We start from the raw sequence: 24,341 nt of genomic DNA, 5'->3' as shown, positions 1-24,341 counted from the left end.
TTTAATCATAGCCAGCTTAAAGGTTTTCGGTACATATCCTAGTGACAAAGATGAATTAATGATATTAAGAAGAGGATCTGTGACCTCTGGAAGCATCTCTTTCAGTAGCTTAGTCGGAATAGGGTCTAACATACATGTTGTTGATTTAGATGATTTAACGAGTTTAGTAAATTCTTCCTCTCCTATAGCAACGAATGAATCAAATTTTTCTTCAAGGAGACTACAATGCACTGCCTGATGTGATACTGTAGTAGACGGTTGCATAGTTATAATTTTCTCCCTGATATTATCAATCTTGTTAGTAAAGAAGTTCATAAAGTCATTACTGCTGTGCTGCTCGGAAACGTCTGAGGTTGAGGATTTATTTTTCGTTAGTTTAGCCACTGTTTCAAATAAATACCTAGGGTTTTGTTTATTTTCTTCTAATAGCTTTGAAAAATAAGCAGATCTAGCAGCTTTTAAAGCCTCTCTGTATGCAATCGAACTATCTTTCCACAAAATGCGAAATACCTCTAGTTTTGTTTTCTTCCAGTTGCGCTCCATTTGTCTGGCTGCTCTCTTAAGTGCCTGAGTGTACTCGTTGTACCACGGCGTTGGACTATTTTCTTTAATCTTCTTTAAGCGCAACGGAGCAACTGTGTCTAAAGTGCTGGAAAAGAGAGAGTTAAAAGTTTCTGTCGCAATATCGAGTTCTTCTAAGCTATCTGGGATGCTGAGATGATGAAACTGATCAGGAAGATTATTGATAAAGCAATCTTTAGTGGCAGAATTGATAGGTCTAACATATTTGTAACATGGAGTCGACTTTGCAGCCTTGGCTAAATGAAGTTTACACGAGACTAGATAATGATCTGAGATGTCATCGCTCTGCTGCAGAATTTCAACGGCATCAACATCTATTCCGAGTGATAATATTAGATCTAGAGTATGATTACGACAATGAGTAGGTCCTGACACGTGTTGTCTAACTCCAATAGAGTTCAGAATGTCTTTAAATGCCAATCCCAATGCATCTTTTTCATTATCTACATGTATATTAAAATCACCAACAATTAGGACTTTATCTGCAGCCAATACTAACTCTGATAGAAAATCAGCAAATTCTTTGATAAAGTCTGTATGGTGCCCTGGTGGCCTGTATAAAGTAGCCAGCACAAATGTTAAACGTGATTTATCATTTACACTAGATAGTGTTACATTTAGCAAAAACACTTCAAAATAATTATATTTAAAACAAGACTTCTCAGTAATTCTGCTGATATTACTATAAATTACAGCAACACCTCCCCCTTTGTCTTTTTCAGACGAGGTTCATGTTTATAACAGTAATCTTGCGGGGTTGACTCATTTAAAGTAATGTAATCGTTTGGTTTTAGCCAGGTTTCTGTCAAACACAGCACATCTAGATTATAATCTGTAATCATATCATTAACAATAAGTGCTTTTGAAGTAAGGGATCAAATATTCAGCAACCCAAGCTTTATCATTTGTTCATTTGTATTATATCCGTTTTTTATTTGTTGAACATCAATTAAATTTTTACCCTTGAATGGGTTTAGGAGTTTTTTGTATGTCCTAATTCGGGGAACAGACACAGTCTCTATATGATGATATCTAGGTGAAAGAGGCTCTATGTGATGGGATTTATGTGACCTTGGTGACGTGAGGCCGCTAGCAGACGGTCGGTTTAGCCAGTCTGTCTGCTTCCTGACCTGAATCCCAGATTGTCATGTTTGAGCTCTAAGACTATGAGCCATATTACTAGAGAGAAGAGCAGCACCATCCCAGGAGGGATGAATGCCATCTCTTTTCAACAGGTCAGGTTTGCCCCAAAAACCTTTCCAATTGTCTATGAATTCTATATTATTTTGGGGACACCACTCAGACAGCCAGCGATTAAGAGAGGCCAATCTACTAACTAACTCATCACTCCTGCGAACAGGAAGGGGGCCAGAGCAAATTACAGTGCCTGACCTTGTACTTGCAAGTTCACACACCTCTTTAATATTAATTTTGGTGATCTCCGACTGGCGGAGTCGAACATCATTAGTGCCGACGTGAATAATAATCTTAGAGTATTTACGATTAGCATTAGCCAGCACTTTTAAATTTGCTTTGATGTCAGGCGCTCTGGCTCCCGGCAAGCATGTGACTATGGTGGCTGGTGTCTCTATTTTCACGTTCCGTGTGATCGAATCGCCAATAACTAGGGCACAATCAACAGAATTCTCAGTGGGTGTTTCATTGAGTGGGGAGAATCTGTTTGATGTTGTGATCGGAACGGAAGAGCGGTGTTTTGTCCCGCGACTATAGCGTCTCACCGTCACCCAATTGCCCTGCTGCACGGGCTCTACTTCAGCCGGAACCGTGCTATGTACAGAGGTCACTAAGCTAGTCGCATCCAAAGCAGTATCTAAGGCCCTTGCACTCTTACAATTAACCTCAATTAAAGCTTAGATGCGTGTTTCTAGTTCTGAAATCTTCTCCGCCAGCCTAACTATCTCCCTGCATTTATCACATGTAAAACCTGTGCTGGCAGAGAAGGCTATGCTGTACATGTTACATGAGGTGCAGGTGACAATAAGAGGAGATGACATGACTCACCGTGTTTGTTGACTGATACTCACCACAGGTTTTTGATGAACTTGTAAAAGGCGCGAGGAAAAATAAATAAATAAATATATTGCGCACAGAAGACGCGAGAGCGCTAGAGAATAAATAAATAAATAAATAAATAAATAAAGAGCGCACGGGTGGCACGCTAACAGGCTAGCGAATTACTAGCGTGTTGTGCTAGATTGAAGCTAGCGATGTCAGGTTAATGTGTGATGTTGATTGTTATATTTAGCAGTATAAATAACAAGAAATGATAGTAAATAATGATTAAAACAGAAAGATACGAAGCTTACAGACGCAAACTAGTGCAACGCAGCAGCAGCAGCAGCAGGGTAGACAGGAGCAATCGATCCACAGGAATCCTTCAATTCTCTCAATTCTCCTTCAATTCTATAAGAAGCACCTGTGAAAAAAATAGAAATAAAGCTGTATATGGTACACTGCTGAAATATTTAAAATATACATAAAGTTTGTATTCCTCTGAATAAATCATGGAGAGACTCTTGAACCTCAGAGTGAGAAACTTTATTGATAAAGGCAAGAAAATACATATGACAAATATACAGCAGTAGTAAAGTGAGATCTGTGTCTCTATTCATTTTTTTTTTTTTGTACCTGAGAGAAATATAAACAATAAAGTGAAATATAAACAATAAAGTGACACTGTTAAAATCTGACACTGAAAGAGAGCACAAACTCAAATTATCATCAGTATTTATTATGAAAAAAACACGAAGAACAAAAAACACACTTGAAGAACCTTTAAAGTTCAGCGTTCTGCTTTAGATTTCAATACTTCCTGAAAAAGATGAACATAAAAAGCCATACATTAATAAATCTCACAGATAATAATACATGCAAAATCAGTTTGTGAGAAATGACATCATCAATCATGTACCTGATGTGTGAATATGTGCTTGATCTCATTCAGCTCTTCTGGATCTGATCTCATAAACCACAAAAATGACAGTAGCCACGCCCACCAGAGCAGAGAGGACCAATCGGATCACAGCTTCAGTAGGACCACAACAGTGGACAGAGTCTGAGGAATAAACACATCAAACTGAGATCAGATCAGTCAATAAACACTAATATCAGCGCTGACATCAACTAATATTTCTGAATACACAGAAATATGATCAAATCTAATCAACAATCTTATATTCGGTTCCAAGTGAGTTTTTATACGGTCTGTCATCTCAAACTGTAAAGATTCAACAATTCAACATAGTAGATATGAATATTTGAAGGAGAAGAAAAATTATCTTTACTCACTATAGACAGAAACTCTGAATGCTTTTGATGACAATCTTCCTGAAATCATCAGTAGTTTATAATGTCCATCATGTTCAGTTGTGGTGTTTGTGATGGTCAGAGATCCAGTTTGATTGTCCAGCTTCAGTCTGTCTCTGAATCTCCCATCAAGAACATCATCATATACAGTGATTCTGTTGGCCGTTACATTGATTTCAACTATTAAAGTGTTTTCATATCCAAACCTCCACTGAATCACATCATCATCCTTCATTTCAGTAAGATCAGAGTTTAGAGAGACTGAATCTCCCTCCTTCACTGACACTGACTTCACTTCATCTGTCAAACACACAGAGAACAAACAGAAACAGGGTTTGCAAAGATTAATACTGTTAAATCACTTTATAATGGTTTATTAAATTTGAATAGTTTAAAATTTATATTAAAAATAAAAAATATAAAATAACAAAAACAAAATTGTGTATGAATTCATTAAAAATATGTCATTAAAAAAACAGGTGTAAACTTTTTTGAACTCACCAAAGACAGAGATACTGAATCTCTTGTTCTCACTGTTGATCTGTAGTTCATAATCTCCTTCATGTTCAGTTGTGGTGTTTGTGATGGTCAGAGATCCAGTTTGTTTGTCCAGCTTCAGTCTGTCTCTGAATCTCCCATCAAGAACATCATCATATACAGTGATTTCAGCTATTACAGTGTTTTTAAACCTCCACTGAATCACATCATCATCCTTCATTTCAGTAAGATCAGAGTTTAGAGAGACTGAATCTCCCTCCATCACTGACACCAGTCCTGAATCACCAAACACACACACACACACACACACACACACACACACACACACACACACACGCACACACACACGCACACACACACACAGACAGTTAATGATTTATAAAAGTAAATAGTTTGAAATTTAAAATTGAAATTAATATCATCATTAAAAACCAAAAGCAAAATGAATGTTGCATTATTGTATCTTTGAGCTGAATAAAATATAAAACAAGTGAAACTGATATTTAACTCACCAAAGACAATGAGACTGAATCTTGTTCTCTCACTGTTGATCTGTAATCTATATTCTCCATCATGTTCAGTTGTGGTGTTTGTGATGGTCAGAGATCCAGTTTGATTGTCCAGCTTCAGTCTGTCTCTGAATCTCCCATCAAGAACATCATCATATACAGTGATTCTGTCGGCCGTTACATTGATTTCAGCTATTAAAGTGTTTTCATATCCAAACCTCCACTGAATCACATCATCATCCTTCATTTCAGTAAGATCAGAGTTTAGAGTGACTGAATCTCCCTCCATCACTGACTTCACTACAATACTCCCTCCTGAAGAACAGAGTTTTTCACAGATTAAAGCTTTAAAATCACTTGATGTTGGTTTGATGAAGCTTCACTAAAATACTTTTAATCATGTAAATGTGAAATTAATAATATTCTGCAGCAGTTCAAAGACAAAAGATGAAGAATGAAAAGAGAAAAAGATTTATATATGGAACAATAACTAAAAAAGACACTTTTACTTTAACGGTAAAACGGTTTGCAGTGTCTGTTCTTGTTAAATTGCTCTCAAATGTAAGATTGTTGTATCATAATAGTAGAATAAGTAACACTTAGTTCTAAAATACTTACAGTATAAATAATTTGTTAATTCTTCTGGTTTTTACCCCTTTATTCCTAAAACTTTACATGTTGTAGGTACACTATAATTACAGAAAGTTACACTGTAAATTAGTTTTAAATACGCAGTTCTTTGCGGGCTGTAATCTAAAGCGTTACCAAGCAAACTCCAGCAGCTCGAGCTCTTACTAGAACCAGGAAGTGTGATCATATTAGCCCGGCTCTGTCAACACTGCGTTTGCTCTCTATCAAACATTGCATACATTTAAAAATCCTGATGATTACTATAAACTACTATTACTAAGATCAGAGTTTAGAGTGACTGAAATAAACAATATCATAAAACAACAAAAAGAAAAAATGGAATTTAATTTTGTCATTAAAAACAGGTGAAACCAATAGTCTATTTAACCCTTTCACACGTGATTCTGACTGGGTGAGTTTATCAAGGCGACATTTATTTTAGAACGTTTCCCCATTATTGTTTCCATGGCGAACCGTCATGATCTTTATTTAAAATGTGAGATGGCGCCGCCATGTTTGTTTGCGCCGCAGTTCAAATAGGCTATATGCACACGGAGGTGATGACGTACTTCCGCTAAATTCTCAGCCAGCTAAGCCATTTCCGCTACGGCTGAGGTGATTGTTTACAAAGCGATAACGATAGAGATAGCGTAATGTCTAGTAAGAAATCATTTAAATTTCAGCGAACTAACAACAGTACAGCTGAGCATTGTTGTGTGCCTCTGTGTCAAGCCTCAAGCAAGTATAACACAGTACTTAGTTTTCACACATTTCCATCTGACGCGGAAATCAGACGAAAATGGCTTGTCGCTATCCGGAGGGACAATTTCACAGTTAGTCCCCATACCCGAGTATGTAGCCGGCATTTTAAAAAGGAGGACGTTCATGAGCCAGTGTCAGAGACAGGGAGACGGCTATTAATCAAGGGAGCTGTTCCAGCATTGTTTGAGTGGAACAATTACACCCTTCCCACTTCAAGACCGGGGGTATGGGAGAGGAGAGAGCGGCCGCCGGTGTCGCGGGATGACGCTGCGTGCGAGGAGGCTGACATCCTCATGGACCACGACTATGCTTCGGCTCCAGATCCCGCAGTTGTCGATTTAGCCCTTGATGAAAACACGTCTCTCAGAGAGGAGAACCGCAAGCTGAGGGAACAGGTCGAGAAGCTGACAATGAATCAGCGCTTTGGGATTAATCGTTTTTCTGCCTCAGACAAGGACATACGTTTTTTCACAAGGTAAGATGTCCAGATTGTTCTGTAGTACCTTTGCAGCAACGGATATAGGTGTGTGTGTGTGTGTGTGTGTGTGTGTGTGTGAACAGATAAAGATCATACCAGGAGAGGGACAAACAGCAGCTGTGTTATCAAATGTTCACACATATTTTAATTTGTCACATTTTTACAATTAATTTAATTTGTACATTTAAATTTAAGTTATGTTATACTATTTTATTATTTTGATGTCTTTATAATAATTCTATGTAGGCTATTCCAAGCTTTGGCAATATTGCATTATGTAGGCTACAGTCATGCCAATAAAGTAATTTGAATTGAATTGAGAGAGAGAAAGGCTAATTGAGTTACATATTTGAAATGCTTCCTATTAATTTCATAGTATACACTGATACAAGATTTAAATGCTAATATCTGAATTGTATTTATTTAGATTTGCATCGTATGACCTACTGATGAGATTCTGGGCCTTAATAGAGCCTTCGCTGCCATCTATGGTCAGTGTGACACAAGCACAGAGAGGCACCTTTACAGAGCCAAGTTCCACTGTAGTAAGTAGGTATTTACATGGACCATACAATACAACTTAACAAAGCTCATGGTTAATAGAAGTTGAGAGAAATGTAATGTACATTTTATTTCTTTTGAACAGACTCGTTCCCTGCAGCCCATTGATGAGATGTTCTTGTTTCTCAACTACCTTGCACTGGGCTCAAAACAGCGTGACCTTGCTGACCGGTACGGAGTCCACCAGTCCACAGTCAGTCGGATCATCACAACGTGGAGCAACTTTCTGTACACTGTGCTAGGGTCTGTGAGGATCTGGATACCAGAGGAGAAAATAAGGGCACATCTGCCAGCTGATTTTAAGGACTATGCAGACACTACAGTGATCCTGGACTGCACGGAGCTGAGGTGCCAGTGCCCTTCATCACCTCTTCTTCAAAGTGAAATGTTCTCAGCATATAAGTCCCACTGTACTCTCAAAGGGCTGCTTGGAGTGGCTCCTCATGGGGCGGTCACATTTATCTCTCCACTGTACGCTGGTTCCATCAATGACAAACAGATCATGCGGGAGTCTGGAATTCTCTCCCTTTTGAGACCTGGGATGGCCATCATGGTCGACCGAGGTTTCCTTGTTGATGACCTTGTGCCCTGCAAGATTTATAGGCCAGCATTTCTCTCTGGAAGATCCCAGATGTCTGCCTGTGAGGTCAGGGAGACCCAAGCAATCGCACGCCTCAGGGTGCATGTTGAGCGCCTCATACGTCGTGTTAAGGAACACAAGTTCTTTGACACCGAGATTCCACTTCGGCTTTTTGGCAACATTAATCAGCTGTATACTGTTGCATGTCTTCTGACGAACTATGAAAACGGGCCTCTGGTAAAGGCTTGGGCAAAGAAGCAAGAGTAGAGAGCCACTTGTCTGTAAATAGCTATTTATTTTAATTCAAATAAAAAAAAAATTGTCAATATGTTACAAAAGTTGCAATGTTACAATAATTTTTAAAGCCACTTTGTTATAGTTGTTCACTTTTAGCAATGTTTAAAATTGACCAGAGTATGTCTATAGAAATCTAATCAGAATTGACACCAGTACTGAGATGTTTATTTTGTTAACTTTTACAAATGGCCAGAGAATGTATTTGTTTGTTTACCTATACAAATGGTCATACGTAATTTATTTTACATTTTTGTAAGTACTTTCTTTAAATGTTCCTTTGTAAATTACTTTTTATAAATTTCATTTTATAGTACCTCATGTTATTTATGAACTGCTGTACATTGTACATACTCTTTGAATAAAGAACTACTGAATTATTTGCATGTTATATGTACTTTAGCTCAGTGTTTTTAAGCCATCTGTTATAAAAGAATAATACTTTAATGCACAGTGAATTATATTTACTGAGTAATAACCTTTGTTTAGGGCTACCAAATTACAAACAACAGTTATAAAATACTATTTTTAGGTAATGAATTACCTAAAAAAAAAAATCTTAGGAAGAACATGTACATTTGCAATAATCTATTTATTAAATTACATGTTACATCTCATTACATTAGTATACAAATACAACAAGAAACATAGTAATAAATATGTGCACATTAGTATACAAATACAACAAGAAACAGTAATAAATATGTACACATTAGTATACAAATACATCAAGAAACAGTAATAAATATGTACACATTAGTATACAAATACATCAAGAAACAGTAATAAATATGTACACATTAGTATACAAATACATCAAGAAACAGTAATAAATATGTACACATTAGTATACAAATACATCAAGAAACAGTAATAAATATGTACACATTAGTATACAAATACAACAGGAAACATAGTAATAAATATGTACACATTAGTATACAAATACATCAAGAAACAGTAATAAATATGTACACATTAGTATACAAATACATCAAGAAACAGTAATAAATATGTACACATTAGTATACAAATACAACAGGAAACATAGTAATAAATATGTACACATTAGTATACAAATACAAGAAACATAGTAATAAATATGTGCACATTAGTATACAAATACAACAGGAAACATAGTAATAAATATGTACACATTAGTATACAAATACATCAAGAAACAGTAATAAATATGTACACATTAGTATACAAATACAACAGGAAACATAGTAATAAATATGTACACATTAGTATACAAATACAAGAAACATAGTAATAAATATGTGCACATTAGTATACAAATACAAGAAACATAGTAATAAATATGTGCACATTAGTATACAAATACAAGAAACATAGTAATAAATATGTACACATTAGTATACAAATACAAGAAACATAGTAATAAATATGTACACATTAGTATACAAATACAAGAAACATAGTAATAAATATGTACACATTAGTATACAAATACAAGAAACATAGTAATAAATATGTGCACATTAGTATACAAATACAAGAAACATAGTAATAAATATGTGCACATTAGTATACAAATACAAGAAACATAGTAATAAATATGTGCACATTAGTATACAAATACAACAGGAAACATAGTAATAAATATGTACAAATATTTTGCAATGGACTGAACTGATAAGAGCTGCTAGATTAGAACTGCCAGTAAGAGAAATAGAGAAAAGAGAAATGAACAGCATTCTGTAAAAGAAGCGTGACAGGCTATCAGCATCTAATTATCCAGGCAAGCATTGAGATAACAATAAAAAAAGAAAGTGTCAATTTTTTCTTTCATTCTTTTGGTGACTTCATTGTCTCTGGGAATCCTCTGAATAAACATGTCTTCCTGTGTGTAGACAACAAAGTCACACCAGTCCAAACCAGAAACCAACATCTGGCCCTGGATCTGCCAAAAGTATGGATGAGATTTCCTTAATGTGTGTGTGCCCTCACTGATCTTAATATATGGGCAGTCAACATAGCTTGCTACATTGGGGCATTTAATTTCAACAAGGCCAAACACTGTCTGCCCCTTTGGATCGTACACGATGCCATCAGGTGATGACCCCATCCAGGGTGCATCAGGGTGGATAAGGAAGCCACAGGGATAGTGGTTAACCTCCCTTACTCTGCAGTACTCCTCTACTGCTGCAGGTTCCATGTCAAGCCCCCTCCTCATGTCTGCAGTCTGATGGCTAGGTCTCAGAAGTCTTTTGGCAAGATTTTCAGCAGAGCTCTGTGCCCTGGTGTGACAGACCTCTCTAAATTTGGAGGAGGTGATGCGGGGCCGCCTTAGTTGGTGCCACTCAATGCAGGAACTCTGTTCTTTTGTGCTGTTGGCAATTTTGTGTGCGGACTCTAATGTTGTTTCCAGGGACATCATGTGGTGCTGCTGATGTTCAGTGCAGACAAAAGAGCAGGTAGAGGGTCCCAGCCTGTAACCCTGAAGTGGCAGTTGTGGGGGAGAAGGAGCATCTGTGTGTGGACAGGTGTTTGGAACTCTCTTTGCTGGCATGTGATAGGACAACACACTTCCTTCTTGCACTTTTCCAAATACAGAGTCAACCAGAGGAACATTAATGTTCATAGCCATAGTTGTTATCATTGGAGCCGCATCACTTGGAAGATCATGGTAGACTTCATCCACCCTGAGTGTGGAAAGTTCAGGCAGAGCTGAACTGACACCCTTATACAAGTTGCTCCTATGGAAAAGACAAAATATATATATTTTTAAATGAGCCATAAAGTAAGTTACACATAAGTTGAACAAACAAAATAAATAAATAAAAAAGTTTGGACTTTCTTGCTTGAACAACTGACAGTATAAATACTAACAATGAATATTAACATACACTGTATCATATGATCAGATGACTACTTTATCTGAGGTCTCACTGATTACTACAGAAAATGTATTTAATGATAACAACAACACTAACCTGATTCCTTCCATCAGTTTTCGTTCCTTGGGTCTGGCTGAAAGAATCACCATGTCATTAACCAGACCAGGTTTAACACCCTGCATTTAAACAAAAAGGTTATCAATAAACACACATATCCATAAATACAATCAAAGTACCCCGTTAGAAACATTAGTTACCATGGTTCTTGGCTTATGCCACTTCTGTTCAGTATCTGTGCAGCTGTGTGTTGGGGGAACAGAGTTGATTCTTAGCTGGCAAAAATGTGCAGTCTGATACAACAGTGCTGCCACATGATTGCACAAAGCTGTACCTGCCACACAGGTACACTGGCAGCTTTGCAGCTGCACAGGACGGGCATCCCTAAGCACAATCTGAAAATACACAAATCTGTTACAATAGGAGACAAAGGTGTACTTTCAGTTTTTAAAAAGGAGAATGCATGAGTACAGTGAGAATGTTTGACAAAACAAACAAATATGTACCATCAACATATAAAGATGACATGGAAAAAAATAACTGCTAAACAATTTGTAGGAGCTAAGATTGTAGCCAAATTATTATTTCTTATTAATATTATTATTATTATTATTATTATTATTTATCTCACTCTACTCATCATCAACAGTGGACACAGAACGTGTGTCAATGCAGTGACAAAACAGAACTCAGTTTCTGTGAATCCCAGTGCTTAGCATACATATTTAAATATCGATAAATATTCCAACACACCAGTATTATTTATGGTGTAGTAAATGAAATATGTCTTTAAAAAAGATTACATGCGATGATTCACAGAAACTTGATCTGACGAACGGAACCTGTCTCATGAACCAGCCTGCACTGAACCTGCAGGATAACTTTCCCTTACGCTCAAGCTGTGAGGCTTTTGGCTTTTCCTCATTGATCTGTAGCACTCAGCTCTTATGGTTACCTCTCCTGTACTTGAATCCTTGTTTGAAACTGACATTGACAAAGGTGTTAGGAAAATTGGATGTGACTGACACATAATAGTAGACAGACCGACACAGACGTTACACCTGCTGCGCTAGCGTTAGATAGCATGCATGCTACTAAGGACGTGTAAACACAGTAAAACACTACACGTCCAGATCTTACCTTCATAATTGTGGATGTAGCTTGAAACGTAAAGCTTGAAGCCCTTCTCCTTCTTGGTTGTCGATGTATGGGTTAGTGCTTGAATAATTCGACTCACGTCGTTCACCGTAACACGAGGGACATCTTGAAGCGACCGAGTGAAAAACGCCATAGTTGCTATTGACGCTACGCGCGCCGGAAGTGGCCTAGCTGGCTGAATTCGAATGCGGAAGAGAGTGTGCATATAGCCTATTGTCTGAAGAGTTTGAATCTGACAGTTATGTGACATCACTGAACATTCCGAATCCCAAATGTGGGACCGTATCACTCAAAAGGTTTACTCACTGTGGAGCCTGAACCTCTTGATCTCACTGTTGATCTGTAGTATATAATCTCCATCATGTTCATATCTTGTGTTTGTGATGGTCAGAGATCCAGTTTGATTGTCCAGCTTCAGTCTGTCTCTGAATCTCCCATCAAGAACATCATCGTATACAGTGATTCTGTCGGCCCGTTTATTGATTTCAGCTATTAAAGTGTTTTCATCTCCAAACCTCCACTGAATCACATCATCATCCTTCATTTCAGTAAGATCAGAGTTTAGAGAGACTGAATCTCCCTCAAACACAAACACATCTTCAGCAAACACTCCTGAAGAACAGAGTTTTTCACAGATTAAAGCTTTTAAATCACTTGATGTTGGTTTGATGAAGCTTCACCAAAATACTTTTAATCATGTAAATGTGAAGTGATTAATATTCTGCAGCAGTTCAAAGACAAAAGATGAAGAATAAAATTGAGAAATAGTTAAACAGTTTTATATAATCAAGTGACTTTAATCTCAAATAAGAGTGTTATCTCTCAGCAAAATCACACATTATATGTTTTTATATGAGAATAACAGTGAATGTTAATCCTTTCTGACTAATTTAACCAGTAATTTATCACATCAGAACAGAAACAACTGAAACCAGAAAAACACATTTAAAACTCACCATCCAGACGCCACAAACACAAACAGAGCAAAACTAATTTGAGAAACATTTTCTTCATCGGTTCACTGAAAAGCCCACGATAGTAACTCTTAATGTCTGAAACACTCAGATTGATCAGAAAGACTGAACTGTGATATTTATCTGGTTGTGTGTGTGTATCCTCCCCCAACCTCAGTTAGTTTCCGCTCACACATCCGTCTCCTTTAACATCACGAAAACCAACAAGCTTTTGCTGATCTTACATTTTCAAATTAATTCTGGCCCTGAATGAAAACTAATGAATTGAATTGAATTTAATTTATTTCAGGATAACCCCTTGAGATGTATCATCTCATTTTCAATATAGATATCTGTATCTACTGGTGTGTTATTTAGTGCTGTGAGCTGTCAATCATATTTGACCTCTGACCTGTGACTCTTATTTGACTGTTGATGGATTCACTTTATTTCAGTGTAAAGATGTTTTGTGTGGAGTGGAAGATTGTGAGCTTCTTATTAGCAGGAGAGAAAATGAAGAAACGCTTCAGTCACAAACTACCGACACACACAGAGACGACAAACATCCAGCAGAAGCTGTTTATCCACCGACAGATCAAACCAGACACACAGATGTTTGTACAGAGAAATTAAAAATGAAAAACTCAACACCGCATACATTTTAAATTCCTGCTGATTACTAACAAATCCCTGAATGGTTTCGCTCCTCAGTACTTGAGCTTTTTTATCACTTTATAGTCCTTCACATCCACTGCAGTCTCACAGTTCTGGCCAGTTGATAATAACTGGAATATCAAAATACACTGGAGGCGGTAGATCAGTGGTCTCAAACTCATTTCCTGGAGGGCCACAGCTCTGCACAGTTTAGCTCCAACCAGCTCCAACTCACACCTGCAAGGAAGTTTCTAGTAATCCTGAAGACTTGGTTAGCTGGATCAGGTGTTTGATTAGGGTTGGAGCAAAACTGTGCAGAACTGTGGCCCTCTAGGAATTGAGTTTGAGATCACTGCGGTAGATCCTTTTTGTCACAGTGTCTGGTTGTGTTTCCCCAGGTCTCCACTAGATGTCCTCCTTACCCCCACGGTGTCTTGCACTAAGAACTTCATCTCCCACAATTCTGTCTGTAAATTACACCCAGGTGTCTGTAGTTTGTAATCACCAGCTGTCTATCGTTATCCCCTTGTCATTCATGTATTTAAAGCCCTGTTTGTCTTGTGTTCCTTGTGGATCAATGTTAGATGTCACACCGCTTTGTTCCTGAGTTTCCTGTCTCCAGTCAAGTTGGTTGTTTTATGTTTTTGGACTGATATTCTGGATTTTGACCCTTGCCTGTTTGTTGATTACCCTTTTTTGGATTGCCCTATAATAAAACCCCGTTTACTGCATTTTGATCCTGCGCCTCTCTTCAGTTTTAGCGTGACCGTGACAGATTGATCCACCAAGAGATGGATCCAGCAGGACGGGGTTTTGCGCCCGGTTTTTCTCGGGAGAGAATTGCAAGGTACGCAGCCTTAAGGTCTCTCCGTCAGAGGGGGACCGACGTATCGAGCTTTGCGCTCAAATTCAGCGCTGCTGCGGAGGGACTGACATTGGGAGAGATGGCTTTAAAGGACTTATTTAATGTTAGTCTGGATGATCCCTTGCCTCGGTGGGAGATGAAGGGGCTGGAAATTTTAGATTTTCCGGGCTTCACGAAATATCTCCACCATCGTGCTCGGTGGGATGCATCGGACCCGCCTGCATCATCGCTGCCCAGCCCAGAGTTTGCATCCCCGCTGCCCAGACCAGACACCGCTCAAGCCCCAGAACCCAGTTCAGAGCCTGCACCTCACTGTCGTAAGCGACGGAGGAGGAGAAAGACCCCCGATTCCCCCAATGTCCCAGAAGCTTCCGCTGCGGAGGAGCCGGTGGCGTCTGTTCCTGAGCCTGAGCCGGTGGCGTCTGTTCCAGTACCCGAGCTGGTGGGGCCAGTTCCAGTGCCCGAGCCGGTGGCGTCTGGGACATTGTCAGATTACTTCGAGCGTCTGGCCAGAATCCTGGAGATGCCTTTTGGACCCACAGTGTCTGTTCCTGAGCCGGAGCCAGTGTCTGTTCCTGAGCCGGAGCCAGTGTCTGTTCCTGAGCCGGAGCCAGTGTCTGTTCCTGAGCCGGAGCCAGTGTCTGTTCCTGAGCCGGAGCCAGTGTCTGTTCCTGAGCCGGAGCCAGTGTCTGTTCCCGAGCCCGAGCCGGAGGTGCCAGTTCCAGTGCCAGTTCCGGTGGTGCCAGTTCCAGTGCCTGAGCCGGTGGTGCCAGTTCCAGTTCCAGTGCCTGAGCCGGTGGTGCCAGTTCCAGTGCCAGTTCCGGTGGTGCCAGTTCCAGTGCCAGTTCCGGTGGTGCCAGTTCCAGTGCCAGTTCCGGTGGTGCCAGTTCCAGTGCCTGAGCCGGTGGTGCCAGTTCCAGTGCCTGAGCCGGTGGTGCCAGTTCCAGTGCCAGTTCCAGTCCCTGAGTCGTTGGTGCCAGTTCCCGAGCCCGAGCCGGAGGTGCCAGTCCCAGTGCCTGAGCCGGTGGTGCCAGTTCCAGTGCCAGTTCCGGTGCCTGAGCCGGTGGTGCCAGTTCCCGAGCCCGAGCCGGAGGTGCCAGTTCCAGTGCCAGTTCCGGTGGTGCCAGTTCCAGTGCCAGTTCCGGTGGTGCCAGTTCCAGTGCCTGAGCCGGTGGTGCCAGTTCCAGTGCCTGAGCCGGTGGTGCCAGTTCCAGTGCCTGAGCCGGTGGTGCCAGTTCCAGTGCCTGAGCCGGTGGTGCCAGTTCCAGTGCCTGAGCCGGTGGTGCCAGTTCCAGTGCCTGAGCCGGTGGTGCCAGTTCCAGTGCCTGAGCCGTTGGTGCCAGTTCCAGTGCCTGAGCCGTTGGTGCCAGTTCCAGTGCTTGAGCCGTTGGTGCCAGTTCCAGTGCCTGAGCCGGTGGTGCCAGTTCCAGTGCCTGAGCCGGTGGTGCCAGTTCCAGTGCCTGAGCCGGTGGTGCCAGTTCCAGTGCCTGAGCCGGTGGTGCCAGTTCCAGTGCCTGAGCCGGTGGTGCCAGTTCCAGTGCCTGAGCCGGTGGTGCCAGTTCCAGTGCCTGAGCCGGTGGTGCCAGTTCCAGTGCCAGTTCCAGTCCCTGAGTCGTTGGTGCCAGTTCCAGTGCCAGTTCCGGTGCCTGAGCCGGTGGTGCCAGTTCCAGTGCCAGTTCCGGTGGGGCCAGTTCCACTGCCAGTTCCTGAGCCGGTGGTGTCGGTGCCAGTTCCTGAGCCGGTGGTGTCGGTGCCAGTTCCTGAGCCGGTGGTGTCGGTGCCAGTTCCTGAGCCGGTGGTGTCGGTGCCAGTTCCTGAGCCGGTGGTGCCAGTTCCAGTGGTGCCAGTTCCTGAGCCGGTGGTGTCGGTGCCAGTTCCTGAGCCGGTGTCGGTTCCTGTTCCTGAGTCGGGGTCGGTTCCTGTGCCATGGCCGCTTGAAGGGTCGTCTCCTTCCTGGTCTCCCGAGGGTTCGTCTCCGCCCTGGCCGCCCGAGGGTTCGTCTCCGCCCTGGCCGCCCGAGGGAAGGTCTCCGCCCTGGCCGCCCGAGGGAAGGTCTCCGCCCTGGCCGCCCGAGGGAAGGTCTCCGCCCTGGCCGCCCGAGGGAAGGTCTCCGCCCTGGCCGCCCGAGGGAAGGTCTCCGCCCTGGCCGCCCGAGGGAAGGTCTCCGCCCTGGCCGCCCGAGGGAAGGTCTCCGCCCTGGCCGCCCGAGGGAAGGTCTCCGCCCTGGCCGCCCGAGGGAAGGTCTCCGCCCTGGCCGCCCGAGGGAAAGTCTCCGCCGTGGCCGCCCGAGGGTTCTTCACCGCCGTGGCCGTCCGAGGGTTCTTCACCGCCGTGGCCGCCCGAGGGGTCTTCACCATCCTGGCCGCCTGAGGAAGAGTCTGCGCCATGGTCGCCGGATGAACTGCTCGCTCCGCCCCGGCCGCCCAATGGGCTATTTGTGTCATCCTGGCCCCCTTTGAATCTGTTACCCACTGTTTCTGTTTCCCTTCATGGACCTGGCCCCCCGTCCCTCCCCCTGATCCTCCACCGTGCCACCTCCCTCCTGAACTTTTGTTTTGTTCCATGTCCTGTCTTGGAGTGTCTGGGAGCCACTCCGTAGAAGGGGGGTTATGTCACAGTGTCTGGTTGTGTTTCCCCAGGTCTCCACTAGATGTCCTCCTTACCCCCACGGTGTCTTGCACTAAGAACTTCATCTCCCACAATTCTGTCTGTAAATTACACCCAGGTGTCTGTAGTTTGTAATCACCAGCTGTCTATCGTTATCCCCTTGTCATTCATGTATTTAAAGCCCTGTTTGTCTTGTGTTCCTTGTGGATCAATGTTAGATGTCACACCGCTTTGTTCCTGAGTTTCCTGTCTCCAGTCAAGTTGGTTGTTTTATGTTTTTGGACTGATATTCTGGATTTTGACCCTTGCCTGTTTGTTGATTACCCTTTTTTGGATTGCCCTATAATAAAACCCCGTTTACTGCATTTGGATCCTGCGCCTCTCTTCAGTTTTAGCGTGACCGTGACACTTTTCCTATTTAGTGCCAAACACTGGAATAGTCTTCCTAGCTTTGTGAAGCAGACACACTGTGTCAGTTTAAATCTAGAGTAAAAACACATCTCTTTAACCTGGCATACACATAACACATTATCACATCGTGATTGCTATCGATTAGATCTACAGGACGTTGTGGCCGACTGGAGCTCAAAGTGGTGAAGCTCAGATGACGTGAAATATTCAGTAAAACACATCTAAACTGTTAAAATACACATCTGCATGTACAGTGAAAGCCAGTGCAGATATAAAGCACACTGCTGCAGCGACCCGCATCTCTGCACTGTTAAAGGATCTATATTAAGATTAAGGTCCTGATGTAATAATGAATGTTGCTGAGTATCCTCAGAGCCCGTCTACGGAGAGCCTTGGCACTCCCTATTAAGTCCTATTGTACCGAATTTTGGTTGTAGTTCCACCAGAGTTCCACTGGGGCCGATCGTCCATGAGTGCAAAATGAATGGGAGTCTATGGAGCTAGATGGCTAAATTTGTCTCTTTGTCTCTTTGAAATCTCAGATTCGATTGTAGGTTTTGCAAGTTCAACATGGGTTATAGGTCGAAAGTTGAATGAACGAGTACTTATGTCCTTTCGATTTCTTACAGGTTGAGTTGTTGTTGCCCATAACACGCTAGCATTCTGCTAATGAACGCTGATTGGTCAGTGAAGGACTGATTACGACCAGAGATACCGCTTTATGGCATCAGAAGCAGGACCAGAAACAAACAAAACAAAAACTCTTCTAGCACGTGTGTTTACCTGTGTCAGCTGTGTTGTCGATGCCTCGAGAGGAAAGAAAGTGCAGAGCGCGAAAGCACCAAAGCGACTGAAGGATTGCCGTAAAGCAGTATCTCTGGTCGTATAGAGACTGTATGACGTCATTGACACTTTAAAAGAGTTTTTAAAGCAAATAAGTGACTCTAAAAAATCTAACACCCAATAATGTGTAATTTCTTTGCATCTCCTTTCAAATACAATATTCAAATTACTAGACAAAAAATTATATCCTGAGAAAAGTGGATTTTGATGTGTATAGCGCCATAGACCTCCATTCATTCTGCACTCGCCTGCGAGCGCCTCCGCTCAGACAGATACATGTTACTGCAGCCAGTCCAGAAACCGGAAGTAACCAGCGAGTGCCAACTCTCTTCCTATTAGACATTCTCTGATATGGCTGAGACTCAATGGCCGGACGCGCAGCCAATCAGAGGAGACCACGAGTGAAGAGTCAGCGCTGTGGGCGGGGCTTCTGCGAAGCACGTGATTGGACCACGGAGGAAGTACAAGCATTACTTTCATGGACTCTTATGTAGTCATAATAAAGTCACGTGTGGTACAGCGTTTTAAAGTGAACATGGAAGATATTTGTGTTTTTTGTCAAATTTCCCCTGAGAATATTAATCATCTATTTTAGGAGTGTCCCAAGACCCACATATTTTGGAGAGAACTACAATTAATAATAATTACTTACAAAGAAAAGCTGTGATTCCTGTTAACTTTGAAGAAGTTGATGTTATACTAAAATGTTTTTCATTTGATGGTGATAAAAATCTTTTGTTTATATTTGATTTAATTATTATGATTGCCTGTTACTATATTCATAAAGTTAAATGGAATGAAAAAATGCCAAATTGTGAGATTCTTTACATAATAATAAACAAGAAGAATATATGTGATGCTGCATGTGATCTGTAACACGAACTTTACAAGTATTGTAAATTTTTCTTGCAGTAAATCTGCAACTAGAACATGTAACGGAGTTAGTTTTATGAGTTAATACAATTTAGAAACATTTTTTTTTAAATAATATTTTAGCTGTATGTTGTTTATACCGGAATATATTGTAAAAACAAAAACAAACTAATTGGTAATATTAAAAATAAATAAAAAAATAAATAATGTTTTTACAAATAGGCTATAAGAAGCACCTTTGAAAAAAGTAGAAATAAAGCTGTATATGGTACACTGCTGAAATATTTAAAATATACAAAAAGTTTGTATTCCTCTGAATAAATCATGAGAGACTCTTGAACCTCAGAGTGAGAAACTTTATTGATAAAGGCAAGAAAATACATATGACAAATATACAGCAGTAGTAAAGAGAGATCTGTGTGTCTCTTTATTCATTTTTTTTTTGTATCTGAGAGAAATATAAACAATAAAGTGAAATTTAAACAATAAAGTGACACTGTTAAAATCTGACACTGAAAGAGAGCACAAACTCAAATAATCATCAGTATTTATTATGAAAAAAACACTAGAAGAACAAAAACACACTTGAAGAACCTTTAAAGTTCAGCGTTCTGCTTTAGATTTCGGTACTTCCTGAAAAAGATGAACATAAAAAGCCATAAATTAATAAATCTCACAGATAATTATACATGCAGTATCAGTTTGTGAGAAATGACATCATCAATCATGTACCTGATGTGTGAATATGTGCTTGATCTCCTTCAGCTCTTCTGGATCTGATCTCATAAACTACAATAATGACAGTAGCCACGCCCACCAGAGCAGAGAGGACCAATCGGATCACAGCTTCAGTAGGACCACAACAGTGGACAGAGTCTGAGGAATAAACACATCAAACTGAGATCAGATCAGTCAATAAACACTAATATCAGCGCTGACATCAACTAATATTTCTGAATACACAGAAATATGATCAAATCTAATCAACAATATTATATTCAGTTTAAAGTGAGTTTTTATACGGTCTGTCATCTCAAACTATAAACGATTCAACAATTCAACATGTAAATAGTAAATAAGAATATTTGAAGGAGAAGAAAAATGATCTCTACTCACCATAGACAGAAACTCTGAATGCTTTTGATGAGAATCTTCCTGAATATATCAGTTTACCTGTAAACATCAGTAGTTTATAATCTCCATCATGTTCAGTTGTGGTGTCTGTGATGGTCAGAGATCCAGTTTGATTGTCCAGCTTCAGTCTGTCTCTGAATCTCCCATCAAGAACATCATCATATACAGTGATTCTGTCGAACCGTGTATTGATATCAGCTATTAAAGTGTTTTCATCTCCAAACCTCCACTGAATCACATCATCATCCTTCATTTCAGTAAGATCAGAGTTTAGAGAGACTGAATCTCCCTCCTTCACTGACACTGACTTCACTTCATCTGTCAAACACACAGAGAACAAACAGAAACAGGGTTTGCAAAGATTAATACTGTTAAATCACTTTATAATGGTTTGCTAAATAGTTTTGAAATAAACAATATAAAATAACCAAAACAAAATGTTGTATGAATTAATTTACATTTTTGTCATTAAAAACAGGTGTAAACGTTTTTTAACTCACCAATGACAAAGAGAATGAATCTCTTGATCGCACTGTTGGTCAGTAGATAATAATCTCCAGCATGTTCAGCTCCGGTGTTTGTGATGGTCAGAGATCCAGTTTGATTGTCCAGCTTCAGTCTGTCTCTGAATCTCCCATCAAGAACATCATCATATACAGTGATTCTGTCAAACCGTTTATTGATTTCAGCCATTAAAGTGCTTTTTTCTCTAATCTTCCATTTAATCCAATCATCATCCTTCATTTCAGTAAGATCAGAGTTTAGAGAGACTGAATCTCCCTCCATCACTGACTCCAGGACTGAATCATCAAACACACACAGGCACACACACACACACACACACACACACACACACACACACACACACACACACAGAACAAACAGAAACAGGGTTCATCACAGTTTAAGACAATCACTTGATGTATTATAAAAGTAAATATTTTAAAAGTTAAAATTGAAATGAATATCATCATTAAAGGGGGGGGTGAAATGCTATTTCATGCATACTGAGTTTTTTACACTGTTAAAGAGTTGGATTCCCATGCTAAACATGGACAAAGTTTAAAAAATTAAATTGTACGTTTGAAGGAGTATTTCTGTGCCAAAAATTGTCCTTCCGGTTTGTCACAAGTTTCGGAAAGTTTTTTTCGAGTATGGGCCTGTGTGACGTCAGATGGGGCGGAATTTCCTTATATGGGTCCTAAGGGCACTTCTGCCGGAAGACCGCGGGCGCGCGCGCACTCGTAGACTAGAGAGAGATAACGAAAGCAGTTCGCCATCAGAGCGCTCTGCTCGGCTGAGGCTTTTGGAAGTCAATGTCACCAAAGAAGTGTGTTTTTGGTTGCCAGGGCAAGACAACCCTGCACATATTCCCAAAGAACACAGCGTTAAGGAACCAGTGGATGGAGTTTGTTTTTTCAGAGCATCAACGGAGCTGTGTAAGACTTTGTTCCCTGCATTTCGATGATGATTGTTTTATAAACAAAGCCCAGATCGACGGATTTGCAGATCGTCTAATGCTTAAGGATCGAGCAGTCACAATGATAAAGTTTCGCGGTCGCTGACGGTGAGTAAAACTGCTTCAAAAATGTCTCGGTTTTTTCCGGAAAGACCCGGTACAGCCTATCTGTCTTTTATAAATATAATAAACCTAAAGACTTTTTGGAGATATGAAGGATGCAATACTACTCTATAGGTACTCAAGATTAACAGGAGATTGAGTGAAAATGAGCATTTCACCCCCCCTTTAAACACCAGAAACAAACTGAGTTTGAATTAATAATTGTATCTTTGTGCTGATTAAAATATAAAACAAGTGAAACTGATATTTAACTCACCAAAGACATCGAGACTGAATCTCTTGATCTCACTGTTGATCTGTAGTTTATAATATCCAGTATGATCAGTTGTGGTGTTTGTGATGGTCAGAGATCCAGTTTGATTGTCCAGCTTCAGTCTGTCTCTGAATCTCCCATCAAGAACATCATCATATACAGTGATTTTGTCGGCCCGTTTATTGATTTCAGCTATTACAGTGTTTTCAGATCTCCACTGAATCACATCATCATCCTTCATTTCAGTAAGATCAGAGTTTAGAGTGACTGAATCTCCCTCCATCACAAACACATCATCAATCACTCCTGAAGAACAGAGTTATTCACAGATTAAAGCTTTAAAATCACTTAATGTTGGTTTGATGAAGCTTCACTAAAATACTTTTAATCATGTAAATGTGAAATTAATAATATTCTCCTGCAGTTTAAATACAAAAGATGATGAATGAAAAGATAGGAAAAAAATAGATTTATATATGGAACAATAACTAAAAAAGACACTTTTACTTTAATGTTTAATGTCACACTAAAACTAATGCTGTTGAGTATCTGAGCTTCATATTTATATTATTTTATTTAATGAATCCATAATAACTGAGTTTTGAATTCAAACTTGATCTGACAGAAGAGAAAAAAGAAAAGAAAGTGTTAGTATTAACTTAATGGAGGAAAAGAGTAACAAGCACCACTTAAATGTCCAGCCCGCAGAAGTCACACTTACCCTGTAACTACATGAACAAGAGTATATTTCTCCAGTATTTAAGCAAAAGTTGCAATAGTTTTAGTTCTCAGTGCACTTTTGTTAAAAGAAAGTCCTGTATAAATGCACAGATTAGATATTTTTTAAAAGCCTATATGTATTGGTATACTATTATTACAAAACGGTTTGCAGTGTATGTTCTCGCTAAATTGCTCTCAAATGTAAGATTGTTGTATTATAATAGTAGAATAAGTAACGCTTAGTTCTAAAATACCGACAGTATAAATAATTTGTTAATTCCTCTGGTTATTATCCCTTTATTCCTAAAACTTGACATGTTGTAGGTACACTATAATTACAGAAAGTTACACTGTAAATTAGTTTTAAATACGCAGTTCTTTGCGGGCTGTAATCTAAAGCGTTACCAAGCAAACTCCAGCAGCTCGAGCTCTTACTAGAACCAGGAAGTGTGATCATATTAGCCCGGCTCTGTCAACACTGCGTTTGCTCTCTATCAAACATTGCATACATTTAAAAATCCTGATGATTACTATAAACTACTATTACTAAGATCAGAGTTTAGAGTGACTGAAATAAACAATATCATAAAGCAACGAAAATATATTTTTTTTAGTTTAATTTAATTTTGTCATTAAAAACAGGTGAATCCAATAGTCTATTTAACCCTTTCACACGTGATTCTGACTGGGTGAGTTTATCAAGGCGACATTAATTTTAAAACGTTTCTCCATTATTGTTTCCATGGCGAACCGTCATGATCTTCATTTAAAATGTGAGATGGCGCCGCCATGTTTGTTTGCGCCGCAGTTCAAATTGTCTGAAGAGTTTGAATCTGATAGTTGTGTGACATCACTGAACATTCCAAATCCCAAATGTGGGACCGTATCACTCAAAAGGTTTACTCACTCTGGACAAAGAGATCGAACCTCTTGATCGTGTCACTGTTGATCTTTAGTCTATAAACTCCAGCATCTTTAGTTGTGATGTTTGTGATGGTCAGAGATCCAGTTTGATTGTCCAGCTTCAGTCTGTCTCTGTAGCTCCCATCAAAAACATCATCATATACAGTGAATCTGTTGGCCGTTACATTGATTTCTGCTATTACAGTGTTTCCATATCCAAGCAACCACTGAATCACATCATCA

General features: G+C 40.2%; 4 protein-coding genes across 5 annotated transcripts in view; 1 reads left to right on the top strand and 3 right to left on the bottom strand.

Moving 5' to 3' along the window:
• The window catches only part of LOC311085209 (uncharacterized protein), a gene marked incomplete at its 5' end in the record, with an annotated part of 28,056 nt that extends 21,644 nt beyond the window's left edge, over nucleotides 1-6,412 (bottom strand). Inside the window, 2 exons of the mRNA XM_084117643.1 lie at nucleotides 3,892-4,209; nucleotides 6,394-6,412. Coding sequence (XP_083973769.1) covers nucleotides 3,892-4,209; nucleotides 6,394-6,412 — 337 coding nt within the window. The remainder of the gene's footprint in view (nucleotides 1-3,891; nucleotides 4,210-6,393) is intronic.
• On the bottom strand, nucleotides 3,727-13,369 carry LOC311085207 (uncharacterized protein; the record flags this gene model as incomplete). The annotated part of the gene is made up of 5 exons (XM_084117641.1): nucleotides 13,257-13,369; nucleotides 12,607-12,912; nucleotides 4,920-5,231; nucleotides 4,568-4,683; nucleotides 3,727-3,735 (listed from the first exon to the last, which is right to left on the bottom strand). Exons 1-5 carry the CDS (start codon nucleotides 13,312-13,314, stop codon nucleotides 3,727-3,729), a joined length of 801 nt encoding a protein of 266 aa, XP_083973767.1. The 5' UTR covers nucleotides 13,315-13,369.
• On the top strand, nucleotides 6,115-8,194 carry LOC311085208 (uncharacterized protein; the record flags this gene model as incomplete). Its single annotated transcript, XM_084117642.1, has 3 exons — nucleotides 6,115-6,783; nucleotides 7,214-7,331; nucleotides 7,433-8,194. Exons 1-3 carry the CDS (start codon nucleotides 6,200-6,202, stop codon nucleotides 8,192-8,194), a joined length of 1,464 nt encoding a protein of 487 aa, XP_083973768.1. The 5' UTR covers nucleotides 6,115-6,199.
• LOC311085438 (uncharacterized protein) lies at nucleotides 8,802-12,509 on the bottom strand. Of its 2 annotated transcripts, none has more exons than XM_084117936.1 (4): nucleotides 12,283-12,509; nucleotides 11,343-11,537; nucleotides 11,182-11,261; nucleotides 8,802-10,944 (listed from the first exon to the last, which is right to left on the bottom strand). In XM_084117936.1, exons 1-4 carry the CDS (start codon nucleotides 12,286-12,288, stop codon nucleotides 9,975-9,977), a joined length of 1,251 nt encoding a protein of 416 aa, XP_083974062.1. In that variant the 5' UTR covers nucleotides 12,289-12,509; the 3' UTR covers nucleotides 8,802-9,974. The 2 variants fall into 2 exon arrangements, with proteins under 2 accessions (XP_083974062.1, XP_083974063.1); XM_084117937.1 differs by having other exon boundaries at nucleotides 8,808-10,944; nucleotides 11,343-11,526.
• Nucleotides 13,370-24,341: the final 10,972 nt, after the last annotated feature.

Source organism: Abramis brama, assembly GCF_963993115.1.
Source record: "Abramis brama genome assembly, chromosome: 6".
In the NCBI taxonomy this organism is placed as follows: Eukaryota; Metazoa; Chordata; class Actinopteri; order Cypriniformes; family Leuciscidae; genus Abramis; species Abramis brama.
The sequence above is the reverse complement of the archived record's forward strand: the minus strand, read 5'-3'. Positions and strand labels throughout refer to the sequence as shown.

What these genes read in the sequence shown, in the direction of transcription:
- LOC311085438 (XM_084117936.1), bottom strand. An exon ending in GGCATAAGCCAAGAACCATG is followed by an intron (nt 11,262 to 11,342) that starts GTAACTAATGTT and finishes GTTTAAATGCAG; the next exon opens with GGTGTTAAACCTGGTCTGGT. An exon ending in AAACTGATGGAAGGAATCAG is followed by an intron (nt 10,945 to 11,181) that starts GTTAGTGTTGTT and finishes TCTTTTCCATAG; the next exon opens with GAGCAACTTGTATAAGGGTG.